We start from the raw sequence: 26834 nt of genomic DNA, 5'->3' as shown, positions 1-26834 counted from the left end.
TGATAATCTCAGGGCATGTCTTTTTTGTACTGAGATCTGCTAGATGGGCATTAGCAGGAATGCTGGACAATTGGTTCAATGGCTCTCAGCACCCCCACTATACAAAACTGTAAACCCTGGATATAATGGAAACTACTTCAAGCAGCACCCCTAGTTCTAGCACCTATGATATTAGTTCACTAAATTCTACATATTGGGCATCTAGTTTTAGCTAATACCATTTCTTTTCTGTTGGCAGAGGTCTTCTCCATGCCTTAGTACCCAGGGGAAGATGGAGGTCTTATATATAGTCTACCTCATTTTGGATGTCCATATTTAAAGCATGACCCTGCTTCCCACCCTAAAGACACACTGCTATTAAAATCCCAGTGTAAAAGATCTGTGGACTTTGGCATGAAGAAAAATAGGGAAATTTATCTGTGCTCATCTGAAAAATTCCTTTCTTCAAGTAATAAGGTTCACAGACCCAGTCAACCCTGGAAACAAATGGATCATCCAGAATAGAAATGGAAATTGACATCCAAGAGTTTGGATTTGTTATTAGGTTGAATTTATTATGCTCTGCAGCAGGAAAAATAATTGTAATTTTCCTGAAAGTATGTTTAGCACAATATGTAATTTAAGAAAGTAGATTTGAATTATCCTGGCTGTGGAAGTTATATCAGTTGGAGGGCACTTCAATAGGTGGGGCATTTCCCTGTTGCCAGTATCTGTCAGTTCTGGTTCTTCCCCCAAGCTGCAAGTAGGCTGAAGTACCCATTGTAACAGGTCTGTGGACCTTATTACTTGAAGAAAGGAAATTTTCAGGTAAATTTTCTTACTAATTTATTCTAAACTGCTATTGCTGCTTCTGAACCAAGTTTGCTAGAAGACCTGTAATCTCTCCAGATGCCTTATGGGAGTGCAACTCAAGACACTAGAATTGGATCAGGGATGAATTTGTCCGCTGTTGTCTAGAGTCTATATTATGGACCCTGCTTTAGCTGTTGGTTAATTAAACTCAATGCTATTACCCAAGAGAGACTCCTGGAGTGAAATCCTGGTCTCGTTTAAGTCAATGGGACCAGAATTTCATCCCTTGTCTTGTCTTTTTTTCTCTTGTTCTATATAATTTACCAACAATAAAGGCGTGATTCAAAATAGTCTCTGTACTTCAGACTGTTTTGTCCTCATCTGAGTAGTCCATGTACTAAGAGTGTGCCTGGATCTTTACGTGGAGGATTTGAAAGACGATTATTTTAATAGGAGGTTATTCAAAGTCATTGGATAAAAAATTGGAGTGAAATAGGAACATGTTAAAGCATTCTCTCATTGAGTATAACTAACATTTTGACCACTAGTTAAGTTTGATGCAGATGATCACTTTGTCTATCGCCTTCTCTTAGTTTTACTTCTGCAGTGTTGTGTTAAAAGCTTTTGTATAATTGGGATGATAATACACAGACAGAGAGCAGCGTTTTACTTTGTTCAGTTTTTAACACAGAGTCAATGAGTTTCAACTGTCTTTTGTATTACAATGTAATCCATGCTACTGTCATACACTTGTAAATAGGTTATACTGCTCTTCCTTGTGGTTTATGTAGACTCTGTTTGCCCATGCCAATTGATGTGGTGTACACCTGGGTGAATGGCACAGATGTTGAGCTGATCAAAGAATTGCAACAGGTTAGAGAACAGATGGAGGAAGAACAGAAAATAATGAGGTAAGAATCTGTTCAATGGAGACATAATACAGTTGTTTCTAGCTGGCTGCAGTAATGCTTAATGGATACTCTCCATTTTCTTTTTTCTTTTTGCCATGTTACTCTGCATGGACAGCCAAACTAAGACTTGTCAGTTTTATTTCCTTGTTCTTATACACTTGGCCTTCACCAAAATGAACTTCTTTCAAAACTCCTTCCAGCAGGGAAGAGCTGACTATTCGGGCAGCCTTTCAAATACAAAGAAAATATTAATTTATTGTGACCTTGTCATATCTCTTGTTTTTTAAGTGCCATGCACAAAAGTGGCTCTCTGCAAATAATAACTAAATTTGGTTTAGTTTCAGAACTCTGCAAGAGAGAGTTTTTTTTTAAATAGGAGAAAACCTTATTTATGCCAAACTTTTTGAAAGCACAATGAAACATTTCTTTGTATTTGGGCTTTGTTAAAAACTTCTATTAAAACCTGTGCTCGAGTGCTCCTTTTAAAGTTCAATTTTGAGTATCATAAAAACTAAGACTATGCAGAGAAGGATATACATCACTTGAAGATATAAAACAGATTAGTTAGCTCTACAGGGCACGGGAACTGCGAAAATCATGCATTGCAACATTCAAGGCTTCAGTTTTTTAGGTATTAGCTTGTTCTGGACACACCTATTTAAACTTGATTGTATTATAAAATTATCCACCAAAGACTTCAAACGCTAGGCAGCCCACTATTCAGAAAACAAATGCTGCTGCTGCTGCTGCAGGTTATGTTGTCCAGGAACACTTGATTCAGTTCTTGGTGGGCAACTCTTCAGGCTTTTTACCTAATCTATTCACCACCTAGAAAATCATCTCATGCTGTTACTCAAGCTGTTATAGTGTTCAGTTGTAATTAAAAACAACAACAACAAAAGTAAATAAAAGGTAATACATTCATCCATTTTTCATATGTTACGGTCTGTAGCTAGGTTGTTAACATTAATTGTCCAATTGAAAAGTGAAGTTCAGTGTTCATGTGGCATTTTATTAATATTTTATTATTATTGTTTACATAGCAATACCTGTCAGAATGTGCTAGCTGCTTTCCAATATGGGCATAATCCTGGCTCTGATAACCTTACAATTTTTGCATATCTAATCTAATCTAATCTAGTTTTTCCTCGTGTTTTACAAATATTAATAAATTTAGCCTCCCAATACCAATGTGAGGTAAGGAAATATTATCATCTCCATTTTATAGATGGAGAAACTGAGACACATAAATTGAATGCCTTACCAAAGCTCACATGGGAAGGCTGGAGGAGAGTCAGATAGGTCACCTGAGTCCCTGTCATATGCCTTATTCACAAGATCGTGTGTTTCCTTCCTCTGCAAATACATTTTCCTTCATGTCCTCTGGAGTAATTATAGCGGAGTGTTCTGTTATAGAAATCATTCAGTTTCACAAGACATTCTGTGCCCAGGTGTCTGAATATTCAGCCCAAATTCTTTATAATTGACTCAGGGTAATTTAATGTAACTTTTTTTTTGTTTAGGGAAATGCTTGGGAAAAATACAACAGAACCACCTAAGAAAAGGTAAACTTTTTTAGCCCTAAATAATGAAGTCAAAGAAAGCAAGAGATGGCTTACGTTTTTGTTTGAAATTAATTTCAGTTTATGTGGTATGTTTGCTCTCTGGTGACCAGTGCATTCTTATCTTTTGTATCATTTCAAACAATTTAAAATCACAAATATTTGCACTGAACAAAGATAATGAGTATATTGTGAAAATGGGTGTGCTTCTCCACAAGTGAAAGTTTGTAATGTTTAGAAATTGTGGACTTGTTGTCTCTGTTTTCACATAATTTACACTTTAAAGGTTGGCCCAATATATATTAAACATAGTCCTGTATAACCCAAAAGCATTAAAGATTCTCTCCTTTATACTGTGTTCACCTTTCCTTCTACCTGCATAGTGTTACAAGTAACTGCATATAATATAGAGGTGCCATGTCAGTATGTATTTCATTCTAGATATTACATTACAGCTTTTCTGTTCTAGTTGATCATAGGTCTCAGGAGCTATGTAAAGATTTCCACAATATTTCCCGGAAATGGACAAAGGGAATAAAATCCGAAATTTAATTGTACCAGCTGTTTAGAGCTTTATTCCAAATGCTTCATAATATGCTTGTGTGAAGATTTTTAGTCACTGTCTGGGCTTTCCCCAACAAGAATGGCCTTTCTGATATGAACTTGACTCAATGTTTTAAAAATATATTTAAAAATATGGGGATGGAAAGTTGTGATACTCTCTGAACAAATGATGCTTACCAAGGTCACCCCTCTGGCATTCCTTCTTTCAGGATGGCAAATCTGGTTGTTATAGTCCATACTGTGGGCCAGATTTCTCATAGGCTGTTCGGAAAACTGCCTTTTTACGGTTAGCTGGGGGATGAAGGGCTATTAATGGCGCAGGGATAATATAGATCCCCACCCTCCATTCTGCATGGCACTTTGCTTGGTTTGCTGTAGTTTGAAGATCATTTGGGTTAAACCACAGTTTTTACAAATGTTAACACAGTAAACAGGAACTTTTAAAAAATTGTTTCTGGTTTTCTTTGGGGTGGTGAGGAGATAAAGTCAGCGATAATGTGGATGAGTTAAAGTTATAGCAATAGGATTTTTTTTTAGCAAAACAACCCTCTTTCCTTCTTCCAGAATAGTAAGCCACTTACAAATATAACAGGGGTCAGATTTTACAGAAACATGGTCAGAAGTATTCAAAGAAATGCTGCTAGCAGACTTCTGTATATTGTGTCTCCCAAATGTTAACGATATGTTAATTTTCTATTGGTATTAAATATACTTTTGATATTTTGTTCTAGTGAGAAGCACCTGGAGTGTTTATTGACACACTGCATTAAAGTGCCAATGCTTGTCCTAGACCCTGCCGTGCCTGCCAACATCACTCTGAAGGACCTGCAATCTGTTCATCCTTCTTTACAAGCTGCTAACAATATATTCTTTGTAGCAAAACCAAAAAATCCTTCTACCAATGTGACAGTAGTTGTTTTTGACAGTCCTAAGGAAGGTAAGAACTGGTTCGTTGTGTTTTCAATCATCAGAGGGAAAACCAATATTTTTCTTGGTACTAGCGTTGCAAGGTGAACTGGGCCTTTCTCCAAACAACTTCTTACCCCAGACCAGTCTCTAGCTTTTTTCACAGGGCCTTTCCTGCGCAGCCATGCCTGGGGTCCATGTCCAGCTCTTTTGGTGAATACCCCCATGCCTGATTTTGCTTCATACCTGCTCTTTTTAGACTGACCAAGAAGCTTGCATGGTTTGTCAGTATTCCTTCCTATCCCAGCCGCCATTCTTAGCTGAAATCAACAGCAGGCTGTGCTTGGGCCTTTGGCCTTCTTTACAGGGTCAGCCCTTTGTTTCGTAGCATCATCTGTCTGTCCTGGTGGACTGTTCCTTTTTGTCTCTCTGGAAACCACTTACCATGTAGCGGGTGCTACAGTAAACAAATAATAGACTGCATTTAATAAAGCTAAAGGAAAAAAGGCCATGCTGACAAAGCTGACATAACTGTATGTTTGTTGTTAACGGAGTATTTTCCTGTTGAAGTGCACATGGAATTCTTAAAAACATGCACTTTAAGGCTACTGTGACAGAAGGAGTGTACTCTCATCAATCTGTACTTCAAGGTGCTGATTTTTTTTGAGTCCTGTAAGCTTTTAAGTGGAATTTTGAAGTTTTGCCAACCTGTATGTTGTGAACGTCCATGTTGCTTCCTTTGTAGGTACTCCAGTTTTCCATACCTCTTCAGACATATGTACAAATAGTTGGTTATTAAGTACACCAGTGGTTCTCAACCAGGGGTACACATAACCCTGGGGATATGCAGAGGTCTTCCAAGGGGTACATCAATTCATATACATATTTGCCTAATTTTACAACAGGCTACATAAAAAGGACTAACAAAGTCACTACAAACTAAAATTTCATACAGACAATGACTTGTTTATACTGTTCTGTGTACTATACACTGAAATGTAAGTATAATATATATATTCCAGTTGATTTATTGTATATGGTAAAAATGAGAAAGTAAACAATTTTTCAGTAATAGTGTGCTGTGACACTTTTTTGTATTTTTAATGTCTGATTTTGTAAGCAAGTGGTTTTTAAGTGAAGTGAAATTTGGGGGTACGCAAGACCAATCAGACTCCGAAAAGGGGTACAGTATTCTGGAAAGGTAGAGAGCCACTGGTGTACACCATGCTGACCCTTACTCTGGGAAAATAAACTGTCTCCTGTAAAATATAGTCCTCTTCCTACTCCAGACACTTGTGGATGCTTAGGAGCAGGGAAAGTTGGACCATTGTCCACTACATTAGAAGCATCTCCTTTATTGGCCTGCCTACCGAATACAAGGCACTAACATGGTAGAACATTATGTTAAACCTTAAATTCCAATTTATTTTTTTTTAAATAATTGTCAGACTCCAACCATTTGTTCAGGTGATGTTGTCTTGTACAGTACTGTGAATGCAGTCTCCTGTGCTCTATTTCTGTCTCTGCCATTGAATTGCTGCTTGACCTTGGCAAATCATTTTAACTCCTTTTCCTCAGTCTGTCTGTCTGTAAAATGGTATTACCTCCCAGAGTTAGTTATAAAGCTTTTTGGGATTCTTTGCTGAAAAGGATTATATCACTGCTAAGATTAGTTATTATATGAATTTGACATTACAGGTAAATTGCTGTATTCGATAACATTTTCAGTATTGTACTGATAATTTTAGAAAGTTGATCTTTTAGACAGAGGAGAATAAACCCTAGAAAACCTTTTTGAATGTATTGTACTAAATACTAGATCTAATACTGTTCAACAGGAAATTATATACTTGCCAAAAATTAATATTCTTTACCTTAGAACAAACAGCAGTGTCTAGGTATTTAGCATTTATATAAAAGATTCTCAGAGCAGGTACAACTTCTTCATTTATCTTAATGTATAGTGTCAAGCAAGTTGTCACCACCTAACCAATAATTCATAAGTAATGCAGACAACTTGTGGCACTGTAACCCATTCACATTCTTTTTTGTAAAATTTTAAGCTTTAATTTGCAAGAGATGAATTTAATTAATAGAATGTACTAAAATAGTGACCTCCGGAACCATTTATTTATTTCAGCTGAAGATGCCCATTCTGGAATGTTAAAAGAAAGCAGCAGACAGACAGTATGGAGAGGTTATTTGGTATGTTTATTTAAGAGTTAAGTTAATTACTTAAATTTTTTAACTAAACTGTCAGATGTTGTATAAATTTAATTTTCTTTTCCTACATTTTTAAAAAGTATTTCTTTCACTGTTTGCCTAAACCTGTGTGTAGTAGTGTGAGAGAGTTTTTAAAAATAAAATAAAGTATTCTAGTTTTGAGGTTTGGGTTAGGTGTCAAAATTAGCTCTCTTATCTGGAGAAAGGTTTGAGAGATGTGTGAGTGAATCACTGTGGGTTTTAAAAAAACAAAATGAGAACTAACTAGAAATTCTATTTTTCTTGTAGACCACAGACAAAGAAGTACCGGGTTTAGTGTTAATGCAAGATTTGGCTTTCCTTCGTGGATTTTCAGCTACATTCAAAGAGACAAATCAGCTAAGAGCAAAACTACCAGAGAACTTGGCCTCTAAAATAAAACTGGTAAGAACTTGCAGGGGAGAGTAGTTTGATTACATTGTTTTGGAATTCTTTTTACAGAGAGATCCTGGCCAGTCGGATGCCAAAACTTCAGTGCATGACCTTCAAGCTTATACTATGGCTTTTGCTGATAGTCATCATCTTTCTCTCCCCTGCCCTTAAGTTTATTTTCGTCCATCTATGTTCTTGCGTCATGAAGTACATCAGGATAGTGCCTCAAGTAATTGCTTTCAAAATTGCTTCCACAATTGTGTATCTAATGGCTGTCCAAGCTGTGGAGGTTAGGTTGCTACCTTTCAGTTGTTCAAAAACTGAAGTACTGGCTGTGTCAATTTCTCCAAGACACATTCACAGCAGTCTCCTTTCTGGCAGAACAGTCCCTTGGTACTTGCCTATCTAAATTTGATTGGAAGACTTGCATTGTTCGTGTAAGGTCCTGTCTAGACTTCTTTTCTCTTTGCATTTGGAAGAGTTTGTACTGGTTAGAACACTAAACTAGGAGTCAGGACTATGGTTCTATTACTGACTCTGCCACTTACTCTTTATGTGACCATGGGCAAGTTGCACAGTCTGTGCCTCAGTTTATCCATCTGTAAAATAGGGCCGTGTTTTTTGGACATAGCAAAAATGAGAGGAATCATGGCAAGAGATGGCACAGACTGCCGGGGGACTACTGGTCATGAGGACCCTTTCTTCTTCCCTTCCCAGGAGTCCTGCCCCCACATTTTGAATTGTGACTAAAATGGAGTCTTCTGATTAGCTCTCCCCCCCCCCCCCTTTTTTTTTTTTTTTTTTTTGTCTTTCTCACACTCAATCCTAAAAATCCTAAATCTCTGGTGTGGGGTGGACAGCATGGAAGGAGGAATTACTGTATGGAATAGGGAGTAGCAAGGCGTGGGAGTGGACAGGTTGGGCCTCCAGGGCTCCTGATAAGAGGAATAGGGACAAGGGGGATGGTTGACATATAATGGAGCTAACAGGATACATACCTAATGTCACACAGTTTTCTTATATATCTAACCACCTCCTATCACCGCTCCCCTGGAGAGCTGGGTGGCTGGATCCCAATCCCAGCTGGGAGCCAGGGCGAGAAGCCCCGGGCGGCTTGAGGCCCAATGCCAGCTGGGAGCTGGGGCAAAAAGCCTGGGGCAGCTTTGGATCCTGATCCCATTTGGGAGCTGGGGCAAGAAGTCTGGGGAGCTTTGGACCTTGATCCCAGCTTGGGAGCCGGCACGAGAAGGCTGGGTGGCTTTGGACCCTGATCCCTGGTGGGAGCCGGGGCACAAAACCAAGGAGCCCCCTGCCTGTTCCCTGCCAGGAGTGGGGCAGTCTTGTCAATTTCACAGCTCAGTGAGCCATGAAATTGACAAGGCTGCCCAGCTTCCCCCTTCACCCTGCAAATGAGGGGCCAAGAAGCCCCAGGTGACTTCCCCCCACTCCTGGTGGCGAAATGGGGGAGGAGGAGAAGCCCTGCGTGGCTTCCTCTTTCTCTTGGTAGTGAATGGGTTCAGGAGAAGCTCAGAGGGGCTTCTTCCACACCTTGCGGGGCAGGGAAGGGGGCTGGGGGGCAGCCTGCCAGGAACTCAGGAGCCTCCTGGCAGGAGCCCAGTCTTCCCCTCTTAGGTCGGTGGAAGCGCTCCTGGTGAGGACGCACACCACTCACCCAAGGAGGGTAGTGTAGACATGCACCACCGCAGTAATTACTGCGGTGGCTGTAAGTCGACCTAATATAGGCCGACTTAGTTTTGTAGTGTAGACATACCCTTGTTTGTATTGTGGAAGTGCCTAGTCAAGAACTGGGCCTCATTGCACTAGGCACTGCATGTGCGCGTGCGCGCGCGCACACACACACACACACACACACACACACACACACAAATATATAAAAACAAAAAAATGGTCTCTGACTCAAAGACCTTATGGTCCAAGATGAGGGATGACAGGTTCATACTACAGACAGTGAAGGAGGACCTTTTACAGTATGTATTTAAATTTGAAACAATTGTGCTATATTAACTTTTATTTTTTTATTCATATCATTTGTAAAATGCTTGGAGATATTCTGATGGAAGAAGTTAAATGTATGTTAATTGTCACAGAATTATCGTTCCCTGGCCCTTCTGACTCTCATGCAGTTTCCCAGTCACACCCTTGCAGTGGTTATTTTACAGTGCAGTGCTGCAAGTAAGGGACTGTAAACAAATTTTGAAATCACTTCCATTAGCAAAGGTGGCTATATTTGAGCGGGGAAGGGAAGGGCATTAGAAACCAAAAAGTGAAGCTGGTGATACATTTACATATAGTGCTAATGACTCTAGTCTAATAGAATCTGTTCTTTTCTTGAGTCAACACATTTCTGGATCCGGAGAGCTATAAAAATAGTTCTACCATCTGGACAGTAAAAGTAGTTTCTTGAGAGCTGTCACAAGTTTTCTGTATGGCTTGTAATAGGTGAGCTCAAACTGGAGTTGAGAAAAAGTGATGTTTACAAAGCAGTGATTGAGTAAGGGACATCTTGAAATTAAAAAATAAATAAATAAAAAACCCTGCAGAAATATGTTTGATCATTCTGTCTATAATCAGATAAGCTTGAGAGACAATGTAGGCTAGAGGACTGAGCATGATTAGGAGCCAGGAGCTTCATGAGTTCTGACCTGGCTCTGCTATCGATGCACTGTGTGGCATCAGGCAGTTTGCTTAAATTCCTTGTCGGCTTCCCTCTCTGTAAAATGGGGATAATGGTTATTTACATATCTCACAGCAACATTGTGAGGATTAATGTTCATAAAATGCTGTGAAGTTTTAAAGAGTGTTAATACAAGATGTGAATTTGCAGGATGAAAGCACATAGATAATTACCTATGAAATTTATGTATTATTAATGTAATGAGCTTGAAGTTTATTGGTCCGCTGTTAGCTGTTAATATGCTTACTGATCATATTTGTTTTGTGGGCTGAACATGTTCGGGTAGGTGTGCTTTAATATTTAGTCCACTGTTTGAACTCTTATTTCCACTTACAATTGAAACTGCTGTATTTAACACGAGATGGCGCTCCTGCTCTTTATCATTCAGTCTGCAGCTTTTACTCAATAACAGGGTTTCTTAATGGTGACTTGCAAAGGAAATATATTGGGCTTGGTGTTGTCTAGCCTAGAACAGACTATGGTGACGTAGGAACTAATCAAATGGACAGGAGAGTAAAGAGACTGAATTGAGTGATGGAGAGTGGGAGGGATTTTTGGTCAGACTTTAAAACTCTGGGGGGGTGTTTTGCTTTGTTAGAAAATCTATCTCTGCTACCTTGTTTTCAAGAGATTGTTTTGCCATATATACTATGTAGGTATATAAATACACACTACTGTTTTTCAGCAGTGTTTTGTCTTTTCTTCAAAAGCTTTTCAGAATCTCTACGTTTAAGAGAAAAATCTTAAGCTAACCTAGGTTGTCACATGCCCAAACTGAACTGCTGCCTTATCATATAGCTGTATTCCTCATCCCTTCCAACCCTGTTTGTCACCCTCATTTGGATTGTCACATGTGGAGCAGCTAGAGCGCACAAAATAATAGTGATGAAAAAAGGAAAATTATTGGTAGCAAATCCAGTCAGGAAGCCATTCCTAATACCTGACCCTGTTTTGTCGAGGTGGTAAGGTCAAGTCAAATAGAAATTAAATATTTTTAAAAACCGTTTTGGGGTGGGTGGAATGGGAATCTCAGCCGTTCATGTCATATGCCAGATATCTGATTCTCCGGGGCTGCATGACATTGTTGTATTCCTAAAAAAAGCGCATGCCTACTAATGGCAGCTTTGCAATCTGTAGCATTTCCATATCAGTATTTTTGGAGATTGCTTGCTGAGCAGACCGTAACTATTCCTCAGCCATACAACTACAGAAGCCATCCTTTCGTCAGTATGTTCAAATGATTCCCTGGAAGGTCTGCAATTTATTAGATTTTTCTAATGGCAAACCGCTTAAGTCAGATTGAAAGCGATCAAATAGCATATGAGTCAAACCATCGACAGCTTTAAAATGTCACAGGCATGACAGCTGGGCTTGTTTGATTGCTAAGGGATGGGGTGCTAACACTGTGACAAGTGCTGTCTTAAAAGGGGCAGAAAAGGTCAAATTTAATCGAAAATAAAAATTAGTCCGAGGGAGTTAATAGTTACATAAAAATCTGGTGGGATGGTTCAGTTGTTTTTTTAATTTGATATAGTATTACTGTAAAGTACTAAATTACTCTTACAAATCTCAGCCAACTAAAAATATATGCATTAATCGACCACTGTTTTTATTAGCGCTAACATTTTTTTTGCACAGCACCGAGGAACTGACGACATATTTGCCGCTGTTAAATTTTCAGTCCAGCTTTTAAATATATACACTGTGCTTCTAGAGAACTGGAACACAATTGTGCATTTTAAACTTGTTTGAATCTTGCACACTACAATGTACAAATAAATCCTTATAACATTTAACTTGGGTGGTTTTACTTTTAGCAAAACATACCAGTCTCCTGCCCTTTACAAGCCACATTTGCTGTCAGATATAGCATCCAGTGTAAGCCCCTTCTCATCCTGCACATTATGAAATCTGATAGCCAGAATAACTAGTGGCAAGAGATAAAAACAGCTAACAGATCAAACAGTTCCCCAGTAACGAATGACCTTAGCAGCAGATTGGCAATCGTGTTTGAGGGCTCCGAGAACCACCAATGGATTAGTTCTGAAGCCTTTTGTGTATCAGATTTCGAGATCATGAGTTGATCCTTCAGCCGTTCTAAAAATTTCATGTTACAGGCATAGCTGAATTGCCTATCTGTCCCCAGAAAGGTGTTACTTTAGAAAAAGGTATAGTTCCTTTAATGATAAACTAAACTGAGGTTTCAGAAAAATATGAATTTCATTGTGGGGAGACTAAAATGCATGATTTAATGTAATAATGAAGCATTTCTAACACAAGCACAGATTTATGGCTGCTGGATTGCAGTGTAATAAGAGAAACTTAGTTGGAAACAGTAATATCAGGCACACAATGAAGTTTTATGAGTATTGTTCTATTAAAAAAAAAAAAAAAAGAAAGTTTCAGTTTCCCAGCATTAGGTTTCTGTTCTTCTTCCTGAAACATGCCATGCATTTGAGGATGTCAGTTTTCATTTACCATGTTGGTGCCCTTCATTGTTAGGTTGCTTTACAATATAGCTGATATTTTATAAGTTTTCATCATTCAGTCTTTTCTTAGTACGATCACGAGAGAAATACAACAAAAAAATGAATGAGCTTGCAAGGGAAAGATCTCTCTTGTGTGGATACATGCCAGAAATGAAAGATTGTTTCTCTGCTTGTATAGTTACAGCTTTATTCAGAAGCCAGCGTTGCCCTCTTGCAACTGAATAACCCCAAGGGTTTCCAAGAACTGAGCAAGCAAGCTAAGAAGAACATGACTATAGATGGAAAAGAATTGACACTTAATCCTGCTTATTTACTGTGGGATCTCAGTGCCATCAGTCAGGTAGGTAAATTTCACCAAGGAATGTAAAGACTATAGTGTCATAAGTTTCAAGGAGTATGATTAAATAAATACAGTTAAGGAACAAGTATTTCTTCCAGAATTATAGGATTGTTAGGAATTGGCTATTCCTGCCATATAAAAAAATAACTCTCTGATCTTGAAACCTGGAAAGAAGAGTTTGGAGGGAGAGGAGCTTAATCAAATGGTCTTTTAGGACCACTGAGTCAAAAATATTTGGCCTTCCATACACACTTTGGTAAAATTGTCTGCAAACTTGTCAGATTATTTTAATTTGACAAAAGTGTCATGTCTCAGTAGATACATAATTTCACATAAGCATTTTATTTTTCATGATGGGAAAAAGACTTAGTTAAAATAGCACATTTTGTTTGCTCCTCATGGCATTTCTTTTCCCCCAACCCCTTTTTTTATAATAATATACATACTGTTAGTAGTGCCAAAATATTAATGGTGTCTCATCTAAAAGCTTTCGAAACAACTTTTTTGGCCCTTTTTATTTAACTAGAAGACTTCAGTAAAAGAGAACTGTCTTCTTCTGTGGAACAAATGACAAAGCCCATTTTTATCAAAATTATATTAAATGAAGTGAGGAACTTCTATTTTCAAAGAAAGATTTTTTTAAAAAAAGAATCTTGTCAATTGCTTTCTTCCAAGGCCTTTTTATATTATAGTAAATCACATATATATAGACAGACAAAGCAAATGCATATATTTTATTATAAAGTCTTGTCATATGCTGTAACCAATCAACAAATTAATCCTATAATTAAAATTGAATACTTCTGTGGACTTTTGCTTGGCTTATGGGAACTGTTCATATTTTCTCACTATAATGCAGAACCTTAACTCAGACTTCACTTCCTCACGGAAAAATAATGCATTATTCCATTCGCTGATGGTGTGGATGTCTCAGAGGCATGTATATTGGTGTTCTTGAGGTGGGAGTTAAGATTTTGAGCTATAGTATGATTAAGGAGTATGAGGTATATATTGTGTTATTGGAGATGTATAGGACTTATTTATGTGGTTAGAGTCTGCCTTGAAAGTGGTAGTCATTCAAATTAAGATCCATTAAAGAGGGATACCTTAACTGGACATTCCTTATAAGGGTGACGTAGATGCGGATTTCCCTTAGGGAGTGTTAACTGTCTTCTAACAAAGGTTTTTTTGTTTGTTTTTTCGGGGGATTAAATGTGTTGCGATAGTGACTTCACAATGTGACTTACCTAACAAATTTTAAAATGAGGTTTCAGTCTGAGTATAGTCTTTTTAACAAGAAAATACTGAAATATTTGAGTTTATTTGATAGTTGATGGGACCTGTGTGCCTCTTCTGTTCAATAAACTATTTTTGTTGGGAGTTTTTAACATAGAAGAACCCAGGATTTTTAAAAAGTAGGTTTTTATAAAATGTGTATTGCACAAGGCAATTCAAGCAAATCATTAGGATGACAAATATTTATAAATAGTATATAATACAACAGAACCAAGAGGCACAACTATTAAAAATGCTTTTTATACATTAATGTCGTGAAACATAAAATAATTGAAATACAATGTGGCTTTGAGTCAGTCCACCACATGAGGGAGTGTGAGATCAGGAAAATTATATCTAATCATAAGCCAGGAAGATAGGGTAGTATCTCTCTGGGACCTTGAAGAAAGAGGAGCCAGATTGCTCAAATAACTGCCTGCCCCCATTATGATCCATGGACATACTGGTGATACGTAGTAGTCAACAGTATAAAGACAGCTGATGTCAATGTATTTTAGTGAAACCAGACAGTTTGTAAAGGAATAATGGTATTTTTTCATTATACTTACCCTTTAAGAGCCACAGCCCTCGTCCTGCATAACACTGACGTACGCATGTGCTTACTGTAAGTTATCCCATTGACTTCACTGAGACTACGTGCACTGCCTCATTTAAGCACGTATATAAACCTTTGTAGGAATGGGACCGTAACTCTCTAATTAAGTGTAAATATAGATCTAATTCTTTTCATAGTCTAAACAGGATGAAGATATTTCAGCCAGCCGTTTTGAAGATAATGAAGAGCTGAGATATTCCCTCCGATCAATAGAGAGGCACGCCCCTTGGGTTCGACACATTTTCATCATCACTAATGGGCAGATTCCATCCTGGCTTAATCTGGATAACCCTCGGATAACTATAGTAACACATCAGGTAAAACTCTCTAAAGGATTCTATAGTGATTTTAAGATGCAGCTTTTTTTCTCAGTAAACCTTGCATTTTATTGCAAAGGTAGAAGGAACCATGTTAATTTCCCCTCGTTTTATTAAAACATATTGCATTTTATATTTCACTTTGTTGCTTCACAAGACAACTGAAGGTATATCAAACTTTCAACTGACTCTTTGTTTTCAAGAGCCAGAGGCTTCAGCTAAATTGTGTCTGTCTCTAATACCCTTATGAAGTCTGTTTATAAAAAAAAAATGAGGGAAAGTAAATGCTGTTTGAATCTCAATCCGTAAAGAATTTCTTAGGGCCAGTGGAAAGCCAATAAACTTGTATTAAGACAGGATAGACTAGCATTATTGTTACTGGAAATAAGAAATACCTGAAAAGCTATATTAGTTGTGTCTTTTAAAACTGGCTTTAAAAAAATTCCTTCAAATCTACTAAACAAATAAACAGCAACAGAAAAAATCACTGGCTTTTGGTTAAATAATACTGGAGTTTTGGGTATCTTGGCATGCTCAAACTCTGAGCAGTATGGGAGTCTTTCCATGGGCATCAGTTGGCTTTGGATCAGTTACAAATAATGCTGGTCTGCCAGTTATGACAGAGCAAAAAAAAAAAACAGTTTAAGCTTGAAATTTGTATGTTTGTTAGCTATATGGAGAGACGATGGTAAAACTTACTTCTTCTCTACCATCTCCCTATTTATTTTCTCTGTCCTTGTGTCTCTTTCTCCATCTCTTTACTATTCTTGTCTAAATTCATTTTTACATTGAATAGATAAAAAGCATTGTCTGAAGTACCTGATAGTTTACACGTGTGTTGAAAAAACACCTACGTGTTTTTGTTTTTTTTTTTGAATAGGACATATTTCAGAATTTGAGTCACTTGCCTACCTTTAGTTCCCCAGCCATTGAAAGTCACATTCATCGTATTGCTGGCCTTTCCCAGAAGTTCATTTACCTGAATGATGATGTTATGTTTGGGAAGGATGTATGGCCTGATGATTTTTACAGTCACTCTAAGGGTCAGAAGGTAAGTCACCATGAAACAAGATTAATCAGAAATAGTGCAGAAACTTTTTCTGCACTAATGTGATATAAATTGAAGAAATTCTAATATGAAAGGAAAGGAGGACTAAAAATATTTATTCTTAAAAATTAAACATTTGGTAGCAGAGAGATGAAAAAAAGTGTTTTCCATACCTTAGAATGCTTGTATAATGTAGTGTCATGCTAACAGTGCTAGCGGCACCTCTGTCCGCTTTTGGGTCTCTGAGCGCACTCCCTCAGCTATCGGACATCATATCTTTACCTCTCCTGGGCTGGAATTCTGTAAACTCCCACTCTTAGACAGGGACCTGGGTAAAGTACCCTGTATATCAGTCGTGCTTACCCAGCAGGTCTGTCTGGGAGTCTGATACTAGTGGCATTCAGTGACATAACAGCCTCCCTAAAACCAAAGTAGTGTTTTAACAGTAGGAACAAAACATTTACAGAAAAAGGATTAAAACATCCAATGACTGCCATCCTCTGCTGATAATCAAGGCAGGCCTAACTTCTTCAGACACCTCCAGCAGGTGCTTCTATCACAATCTTGTTTCCCCCAAACAACTCTCCTTCTTACTCCCCTCTAAGAGAATTCCTTTTAAAAAGTCCTGGTGTACCCTTAGAACGTCTGTGTTTAGGGGTTATCATCAAAGCTAATAATTCTGGTATTTTCCTTTAATAATTCTGCAGTGTTTGCTGAAGGTTGGCTTATCCAGAGCCATTTTTTCCCTTTCTGCTTGTCTTTCTTTTCAGCCCTCTATTAAACTAAACCAATATATTCATGCAGTAAGCACCCCAATAACCAGGTCAACATATATTATTAAAATACTGCAGAGCAGCTCCATTTCCATCACAGTAGGTACTTCCAGTATGGATTCTGAGAAGGTATCATGAATGAATTGATTCACTTCGTTAGTCCTGCTTATCCAAATTGCTGCAACCTATTTTATTTCTCTGGAATAACATGTGAGGTTGTAAAGACACCCGTCTCCCTTGTGGAAATGATGGATCACAAACAAAAGCTTTGTAACAAAGCTGATGTCAGCTACATAGGTTATTAAAGCTCAAAACTTGGAGAGGAATCTTCTGCAGTAATCATGTCGCTGGGTGAAGGTGCACTGTGTGTACCTCAAGTATGGCAGTAAGGGATAATTTTTTTTCTGTTGCCACTGCCATTTAACTTGCTTCCATGTTGTTTTGCCCTCTTTCACAGAAGTAAACTTTGAAAGGGGTTATGCGGCTAACACTTTTTGCTTATTTATTCCTTATGTTTCCTGGGAAACAGTCTATTTAAGAGACAGTAGATTTAGTGGTCCCCCGATAACACTGACGCAGATGACTCCTAAATCTCCATGTTTAGGTTTGCTGCTAACCAGTTCCTCTCCAAACACCCATAACACTCTCAGTGCCTCTATGTCCAGTTACTACCCACATCATATACTACTGCTCATGAATTTATCATTTTTATAGCCTAACGACATCTGAGCAACATCCATGTTTAAACATAATAGTAGCTAGAATGATTTCATCCATGGGGTATGCCTACAGTAAACTTCTTGTGGGGGGAAAACTTAGTGACATTTGTTATTTATGTTTTACAGTGTTACAGTAGCATCTAGAGACCCCAACTGTGATTGGGGGTCCCATAGTGCTAGATGCTGTACAAAAACATTACAAGAGACAGCCCTGCATTGAGGACTTTGCAGTCCAAATAAGACAAAGGGTGAGCGGGAAACAGAGAGAGGTGAAATGTCTTGCCTTCACTGACACAGTAATTTAGTGGCAAAACATGATTAGAACTCGCGTCTTCTGACTTCCATCCCAGTGCTCTAGCCGTTAGACTATGATATTGCTTAGGGCTTGTCCACATGGAGGCATAGTGCATGGCAAGCCTGGGGGTGACTGTACAGCTCACTAGCTTACTGCGCACTAACTGTCTGTCTGGATCCTGCTACCATGCACTAAAAGTTCCGTGGTGCACTTTGATCTACTGCTTGAAACAGCAATAGGTCAGAGTGCTCTATGGAACCTTTAGTGCGTGGTTGCAGGCAGTAGTGAGCTGGAGCCGGTTCGCACCGGTTCGCTAGAACCGGTTGTTAAATTTAGAAGCCCTTTTAGAACTGGTTCTAAAAGGGCTTCTAAATTTAACAGGCCAAAAGTGGCGCCTTAGGTGCCAACTCCATGGGTGCTCCAGCCCTGGAGCACCCAAGGGGAAAATTCGGTGGGTGCAGAGCACCCACCGGCAGCTCCCCGCCCCACCCCCGGCCCCAGCTCACGTCCACTCTGACTCTGCCTCCTCCCCTGAACGCACCGTCCGGCCCTGCTTCTCCGCCCCCCAGGCTTCCCGCGAATCAGCTGTTTGCGCGGGAAGCTGGGGCAGGCTGAGAAGCAGGCCGCGGCTTTCCGCTCAGGCCCAGGGAGGCGGAGGTGAGCTGGGGCGGGGGGTGTGAGGAGGGCTGTCCACGCCGCAGCAGGCAACCCGGGGAGGGGCCGCAGGGGAACTGCTCCCCGCCCCAGCTGACCTCCGCCACCCTCAGCCTGAGCAGGAAGCCCCCGTGTGCTTCTCAGTCCTCCCAGGCTTCCCGCCTAACAGCTGATTTGTGGGAAGCTGGGGCAGGGGGCGGAGAAGCAGAGCGGGGCAGCGCGTTCAGCAGAGGAGGCGGAGCGGAGGTGAGGTGATCTGGGGCTGGGCGCGGGGTGGGGAGCTGCTGGTGGGTGCTCTGCACCCATCAAATTTTCCCCGTGGGTGCTCCAGCCCCAGAGCACCCAGGGAGTCGGTGCCTAAGGCGCCACCTTCGATGTGATCGGGGGGGAGCGGCCACTCTCCCTGCTCCCCCCCAGCTATGCTCCCCCGCCCCTAGGAGCGAGAGGGACCTTCCGGATGCTTCCTGGGAGCTGCCCCAGGTAAGCACCTCCGGGACTCCCCACCTCGCCCCCCAGCAGGTGCCTCTGGCTCTTAGGGGTGGGCACCCACTATGGTAGCCCATGAGACCCTCCTGCCCAGTTCTGGGGGCAGTCAGGGGACAGGGGAGGGGGGTAGATGGGGCAGGGGTTCTGGGGGGGGGTCGTCAAGGAACACGGGGGGGTTGGATGGGGCAGGAGTCCCCGGGGGGCGGGGGTGAGCAATGACCCCCTCGTGGGGTGAGGAGGGAACCCGTTAAGATTTTGGCAGCTCATCACTGGTTGCAGGTTATCTGTGGTAGGCTAGTGAGCTGTATATTCACACCACGGCTTGTCGTGCACTAAGTGTCCGTGTGGTCAAGCCCTTACACTATCATTGATGCAGCTGATAGCAATAGTAGAAGTGTTACTGTAAAGAGGGCACATGAGATTTTTTCCATTGTACATCTAATCCTGGTCAGAGCAGGTCTTTGTGAGATTGTGGTTAAAAAACACCGATGACTATTTAAATCCTGCCTTTGCTAGTGTTCCCACCATTGTACCACTGGTAGTGCTGTGCCAGTAGGAGTGCTTTCTCAAAGTCTAGTGTGGATGGGCCTTACACCACCATAAAATCATAAACCTGGGCATATTTTGTGGTTAGTAAACTGGCATCAAGATATAGTGAGAATTACAGGAATTTGGGGTGATTAAAAACTTGCTGTTGACTAGCAGAAAATTTCATCTGCTTCAGTAGGCTTTAATAAAGGTAAATAGTCACATATTCAGCTAAAAGAAAAGGAGTACTTGTGGCACCTTAGAGACTAACCAATTTAAGTGAGCTGTACCTCACGAAAGCTCATGCTCAAATAAATTGGTTAGTCTCTAAGGTGCCACAAGTACTCCTTTTCTTTTTGTGAATACAGACTAACACGGCTGTTACTCTGAAACATATTCAGCTAAGTCCTCCGAGAGCTGTCATCCAATTCTTCATTTTATTACTGTTTTGTCAGGTCTCATGATAACCTGGAGTCAAGTGAAGTTTTCTATCATGAAATCCGATCAGTAGTTACAACTGGGTTTAAATAGGGGGTGGGAAGGTCTGAAGAAAAAGTGCTTCATTTTTAATGCTTGTAAACTAAGCATATTTTGTTCTACATTGTGTTATGTCAGAAATTCTTGGAAACATTTAACTCATAGATTATCAGATGCTTAATGATTAGTATGTTAGTTCTACATCTGTTTGTCACATGCATGACTAATAGGCAGCCCCAGGAAACTTTTGGGTCAGCTGACAAATGAACTGAAGTCAGTTATTTTAGACTTTTTTTAATCTTTTGAACACTGTTTAACCTTTATATAAATATTGTCTGTGGGAATGAATCCAAGGCCGAGAGTCAGGCGGTCCTGTGTTCTTCTCTTGGATCTTTAATCGATTTACTGTGTGGACCTCTGAGCCTTAATTTTGCAGACCTGTAAAAGGGGATAATACTTACCAACCTCACAGGTGTTAAGAATTATTGTTCATAAAGGTCTTTGAACATGTAAAGCACTATGCATAGATAACTGCTAAGTCTGCTTATTTGACTGAAAAACTGAGATTCTAATATTATTCCTTCTAGGTTTACTTGACTTGGCCTGTGCCAAACTGTGCTGAAGGATGTCCTGGCTCATGGATTAAAGATGGTTACTGCGATAAGGCCTGTAATAATTCAGCATGTGATTGGGATGGAGGGGATTGCATTGGTAAGAGAATTCAGAAACTAATTAATTAATCTACTTTCTTACAAAAATTCTGTAACTGGTGGATTATCCTGTATATATGAACAATTCCCCTTTTAATAGAAAAAAAATAAATTGGTCTTTCTTACAGATATAAAGATACATTTCATTATGTGGGAAATAACATGCTTCAAATTACAGTATTTGAGCAGTACACAGGGAAATCTTGCTCTGTGTATCGGATCTAACTAGATGAGATGGAGGGTTCTTTGAGCCTTAATGTCTATTAGCTCTGCAGCTCTGATGGTAGTAAAATGTTGGTTTTACTCATGAACAAAGAACACATCACTCAGAAGATATATAGGGAGAAGAAGTATAGCAGTAATAAGATATCAATTTCAGAATCATTCTTCTGACCAGGATCCCTCTTTAAGGGAAGACTGAGGATTAATAATGGTATTTTACATACTTTTGACAGCTGTGTATTCTCTCTCATATCACAGATTCAGTATTATGTAGTTGGGTTTTAAATTAAAATTGGACTTTAGGTATGAATGTTTTGCCAGAGTATTTAATACAAAGTTTACTTTGTGAGATTAGTAAATTTTTAAATTTTACATGCTCTGTCATTCATTCCTTTTGCTAAGGAGATTATCCAGACTCACTTCTCTGTCAGATTTTTCCTGATGTTTTAAAAACCTGTTACAGAGCATGCTCTGGCTAGAGTCTAGACCACCTCCTCAAGCCTGATCCTTATGAATATTTGTGTTCAACACACATCCATATTTTGGGTACTTACTGTCCAGTGTGAAGCTAGCAGATGGTCATGTCTTTGACATGGTGGACCTGAGGGTCTAACTAGAACATGCTCTGTCTTGACATCCATTTCTCCACCTTTAAACACCCTAACTTTCTCCAGATGTGAACACACTGAGGAACATTATTTCCCCTTCCACTTCTCTTCCTGTCAGATACTTAGTTTTATGAGGGTGATTTTTTGTTTTTCATAGATTTATATAAGGCTAGAAAGGACCACTGTGATCATCTAGTCTGACTTCCTAAATAAAATATAGGGTACAGAATATCACTTGTAAGTCTTGCTATGGAGGGAATTGTTCTTCTCTGCTATATAAGTGAGTACTATTAAGCACGAGCTTTTGGTGCATTTTCTTAAAAGGGAAATCTTGTTTTTAAGCTTTGGGATGTAAATGTATGCACAGGATTAGAATGCAGATGAATGTTTTCTTCTCTGTATTTTAAAATAATTCTAGATGCTCTTGTTGCAGAGTTTCTCAAAAGTCCTGTCAGTGTTTTTGTCTTTTAAAGTTAAATTTTATTCTAAAAAATTATTCTATAAAATGGCATCTTTTCATTCTACTGACTATTTCCTGTGAATGTTCAGAGTTCTTCTTTGAATGCTGGTCCCTATGTATATTTCCCATGTGGGTATGTGTGAACGCCATGCTCCTGAGTCTGAAGATTCTTAATAAGCATTGTCTGTTGACTCACACATGCACAATAGCCTTCCTTGTGCTTCAGAGTGAGGATGTAAAAGGCAGTGCAGGCCCATGCTTTTCTTGATCCTTCTTACTACTACATGGCCTGAGTCGGAACCCTCTGTGTGCAGACTTCTCCAGCTTGTTTCTTATAAGCCTGTAAATAGATATTGTAAATAGTTTTTATATTTAGTAGAGTTAGAGTTTTATATAGTATAATTAGAATAGCTTTAGGGGAATCCCTTCCCTCAGTCTGGAACTATGCCCAGAGTACCAGTGTTTAAAAATTGTCTCTCTTGCTCTCGCTCCTTCTCTGTGAGCAACAGCCACCAACACTGCCTCTGCTTTTTGGGTGAGATGCATCTCTCTGCAAAGTGCAGCATTTGCCGCTTGTTTCCCCTGTGAACTTGTGAAGTTCATGAGCTTATGGAGAAGGTCATGAGATCTCATGCTGATCTGGGCTAGGGAGACTGACTCTCTCTCTCCTCCCCCCGAACATTGGCCCCGACTGACAAGCAGCCCAGTAAGTGTGAACTTGGGAGTGGAGCCTGGAGCTGCCAAGCACAAGGAATCATCAGCCAGGGCTTTGCATGAGAGTAAAGGGCACTCATGGATACAAGGACAGATCCCCATGCTTGTCTCTGTCTGGGTTGTGTGAGCCTCTGCACACAGATTTTAAGGCTCAGGACCACTTAAGATTCCCAGGCAGGAGGGTATAGCACAGAAGAAAAAGGATTAGTCAGTCCCATTGTTGGCTCCAACTCCTAAACATAAAGACTGGCATTCTCCAGCTCCATCTCAGAATGTTGGACCTGACTCTTTGGCGGTACCTGCCCACCGTCGGGAGGACAATCCACCCTCAACATTTCGGGACACATCGGAACTGTTGTTCCCGACTGCAGGAGTGCCCTGAACATTGGGATGTGGGGACACTTAAGTCTTTCTAGAGGATATCTTCTTTTATCCTTAGCCCTCTCTCCTCTCAGGCCTGATTCTTGTGAGAGACATTGCCACAGCAGAGGATGAAACTACTTTAGTAACACAGGAACCCTCTCTGCTCCAACCCTCAGGCAAGCGTGTTCATCCTCCGGTACCGACAGCCCTTCCAGTAGAACAAGAACAGGTCTCTGACTTGGATGAGTCAGATGCTCTGGCCTGTTCTTCATCTCCTTGCAAAGAGATGAGTCCTGAGAGGGAGTGGAAAACATCCAGATGCCCAACTCCCAGATATGACTTTCCCAGGGACTACTGGTACCTGATGCTGTGGGATCCTCTCAAACTGTTGATCCCTCATATTGGCCCTACTGGGGCCTGCATGGTAAATGTCCCAGGAACTGTCCATGGGCCCTACAGCACCTCTCCCACATGGCATCTGCCGGATCTGTTAGAGTAGTAGTATAGGAAACTGAGCCAGATTTACGCTACCAACAGGGATCTCATTCTCATCTCTGGACTAAGCGATCACTCCATTTTCACTGGACAACCCTAAGGAATACCAGGAGCTACTGCAGAGGATAGCAGATGACTTTTAGATCCCACTGGAGGAGGTCCAAGTTCCCAACACCGTCTCCTTGACGTTCTGCAACCAACAGGTCCAAGCAAAGTGGCGCTCCTGGTAAATGAGGTTATCATGGAGCCAGCCACCATGGTCTGGGATACCCTAGTCTCCTGCGCCTCCACATATAAAAGAGCTGAGAGGCGCTATTTTTTCCCAGCCAAAGGAGCTGAATTTCTTTTCATGCAACCAGTGCCAAACTTGCTGGTGGTTCAGGCAGCCATGTAAAGAGCAAAGTTGCAACACCCTTTGGCTGACAAGGGCTCAAAGAGGTTGGACCTTTTGGGAAGTAAGGTATTCTCTTCTATGAGCCAGCAATTCCATATCGCTAACTATCAGGCTTTGTTAACAAAATACGATTTTAACAACTGATCTAGGCTGGTAGACTTTAAGGACAGAATTCCCCTCAAGGACAGAGCCCAGTTTCAATCCTTCATCAGAGAAGTCAAGCTAGTAGCAAAAACATCCTTACAAGCTGCAGTGGATGTGGTGGACGCAGCATTTACAGGGCTTGCTACTGGTGTAGTTATGAGGTGTGAGTCTTGGCTTCACTTTTCGGGGTTCTCCAGAGAGGATTTACTGTTTGCGTCAAACTTGTTCAGCAAGAAAACTGATGAGTCTCTGCACTCACTGAAAGACTCTAGATTGACCTTCCACTCCCTGAGAATTTATACCCTGGTGCCAAAAAGAAAAAACTACAGCCAGGTGTATAGGCAAAGACCATCCTCTCCACAAACATTCTACCACAGGTGCCCAGCTGAGCCTCTGCGCAAGCAACAGGGTTCAGAGACCTCAATTTTCAGGACCCTCTACTACCACGACCTCCACCCAGTCCCACTCACCTGCTAAAGGAGGTACTTTTGGTGCCTCGGTCAATAATTGCCTACTTTTATTGACGCCAACCACTTCTATTTCCCCTCCTCCCCACAAATCTTTGGGGGAAGTCTTTCACTTTTTGCCCACAATTGGGCCTCTGTCTTGACAGATAGGTGGGTTCTAGAAATTACTAACATGGTTACTCCATCGAATTTCTCTCTCACATGCTGTCCCCCCACCACCACAAACACCTTCCCAATCCCTCATGAGGAGATTCTTCGCCAGGATGCAGACACTTTCCCATCGCAGGGCAATAGAACGAGAACCACCTCAGTGTCAAGCGAGAGAGTTCTGTTCCCCATACTTCATAGTTTTCAAAAGATGTTACTAGTGATGTGTGAGAAGGAAAGAGTCTAGCTTGACTCTCAGTTCCCAGGCTGTTTGTGCAGTACTGATACTTACAAGAATTAAAAAAGTGATTACTTGTGAATTGAAGAAACTGTATCTGGAAATCCGTAATACAAAAAACATGGAACACCATAATAGCAAGCCACTTTGCAGCACAGAACTGTACTTTACTTTAAGAATATTTAGTAAATAAATTTGCTCCTGTAGAATGTACAGTGAAAACTGATCTCAAGTAACCAGCAAGGGAGTAGCAAAAATCAGTTGCCTACCACAAATTTGTCTTTAATTAAAATTTGGACAAATATATATTGGTAACCTTACCAATATTTAAATTGGTCTTCTTAAGACCAGGGGTTTCCTATTCAAGATAGGGTTAACATAGGGTAGATTTCACAGTAGTTTATAGGGGAAGAGTTAGCAATCCGCTAATGTTAAGATTTGATGTTAGTATGTAAGAGTCTACTTTTTTTTTTCAAACTAATTTTAACAAATGAGGTTTAAAATAGTAGCGGAGAGTAATCCATGTCAGAAGTAAGGGTTTTAATGGATGTTTTTCCCCCCACATCTCTACCCTCCTTTAGGGAACAGTGGAGGTAGTCGTTACATTGCTGGTGGTGGTGGAGGTGGCGGAGCAGGGAATGGCCCACCCTGGCAGTTTGGTGCTGGAATCAGTGGAGTTTCTTATTGTAACCAGGGCTGTGCCAATTCCTGGCTGGCAGATAAATTCTGTGACCAGGCATGCAATGTCCTCTCTTGTGGATTTGATGCTGGTGACTGTGGGCAAGGTATGTAAAACACATAACTGACAGTCTTCATGTGAGAATTCTTCAGAACTGTATGTTACTGTTATTGCTTGTGGAGTCCCGTGTTAAGACACATTGCAGAGTTGAGGGAAAAGAGCTGTGAGTGTATTACCAGCTTGGGAAAATGCGTATGGGTGGTTGTTTCATGAACAGATTCAAACTCAAAAGAGTGTTTGGGGCTGATTTTATTTTTTCTTGAGCAGTTATTTATTAAGTATGGACAGTGAGTTTGGTGCTGTACAGAACACAGAGAGAGTATCAAGGTCCTTGCCTCAAGAAGCTTACGTTTTAAATTAGAAAATTCAACACAGACACACAAGCACCATGGCCTAATCTCAGTGACACATTTATAGATACTTACCTCTGAACTAGTATTGAAAGGCTTCACATGATATTTCAAGGAATCATTTGAAGGAAGAGAAAATGTCAGGGATGCTAGGAGAGGGAGGGAGTTACAAATATAAGGGATGGCATGGAAAAGGATATGAAGATGAGAATGGGAGCAAGATACGAAAAGGCTTGGGAGGAGTGCAAGCAGTATAAAGAAATGAGAGCACAGAGATGTCGGTAGTGTGAAGTTTTGCAGAGTCTTAAACGTTCATGTAAGAAATTAGAATTTGATATTGAAGACCAGAGGAAGTTAATGGACCAGTTCAAAGAGGCGAGTGACGTGGTCATAGTAGTTAAGTGGAAGATGTTAGCAGCTTTTTATGTAGGTGGGAGGGGCTGAGCTGAGATGCAGGAAGGCCAAAAAGGTTTTTGTTGTAGGAATAGAGCGGAAAGGACAAAAGCATGAGAGGTTGATGAGAGCTTGAATGTGGGGCGTGGAGAAAGTGAGAGGAGTACAGTAAGACACCAACATAGCGTCCTAGGAGGATGACGAACTTGTCAGCAATGGTGGAGATGATTAGGGCGGAAGGAAAAAGTTCATTTTGGCCATGTTGATTTTTGAGGTCTCTAGCCAAGATATGCTGATGTAGTATAGTTC

The 26834-nt window shown here is 40.4% G+C and overlaps 1 protein-coding gene across 2 annotated transcripts in view; it reads left to right on the top strand.

Moving 5' to 3' along the window:
* GNPTAB (N-acetylglucosamine-1-phosphate transferase subunits alpha and beta) overlaps positions 1 to 26834 on the top strand; it is a 65640-nt gene that overhangs the window by 21503 nt on the left and 17303 nt on the right. The window contains exons 3-12 of one of the 2 annotated variants that reach the window (XM_074940538.1): positions 1584 to 1703; positions 3227 to 3268; positions 4561 to 4766; positions 6876 to 6940; positions 7247 to 7381; positions 12732 to 12893; positions 14931 to 15101; positions 15982 to 16152; positions 20669 to 20792; positions 25625 to 25828. In XM_074940538.1, coding sequence (XP_074796639.1) covers positions 1584 to 1703; positions 3227 to 3268; positions 4561 to 4766; positions 6876 to 6940; positions 7247 to 7381; positions 12732 to 12893; positions 14931 to 15101; positions 15982 to 16152; positions 20669 to 20792; positions 25625 to 25828 — 1400 coding nt within the window. Of the gene's footprint in view, positions 1 to 1583; positions 1704 to 3226; positions 3269 to 4560; positions 4767 to 6875; positions 6941 to 7246; positions 7382 to 12731; positions 12894 to 14921; positions 15102 to 15981; positions 16153 to 20668; positions 20793 to 25624; positions 25829 to 26834 lie in introns of both variants that reach the window. The other variant, XM_074940530.1, reaches the window with a different exon arrangement.

Source organism: Natator depressus, chromosome 1 (genome assembly GCF_965152275.1).
Source record: "Natator depressus isolate rNatDep1 chromosome 1, rNatDep2.hap1, whole genome shotgun sequence".
Lineage (NCBI taxonomy): Eukaryota > Metazoa > Chordata > Testudines > Cheloniidae > Natator > Natator depressus.
The sequence above is the reverse complement of the archived record's forward strand: the minus strand, read 5'-3'. Positions and strand labels throughout refer to the sequence as shown.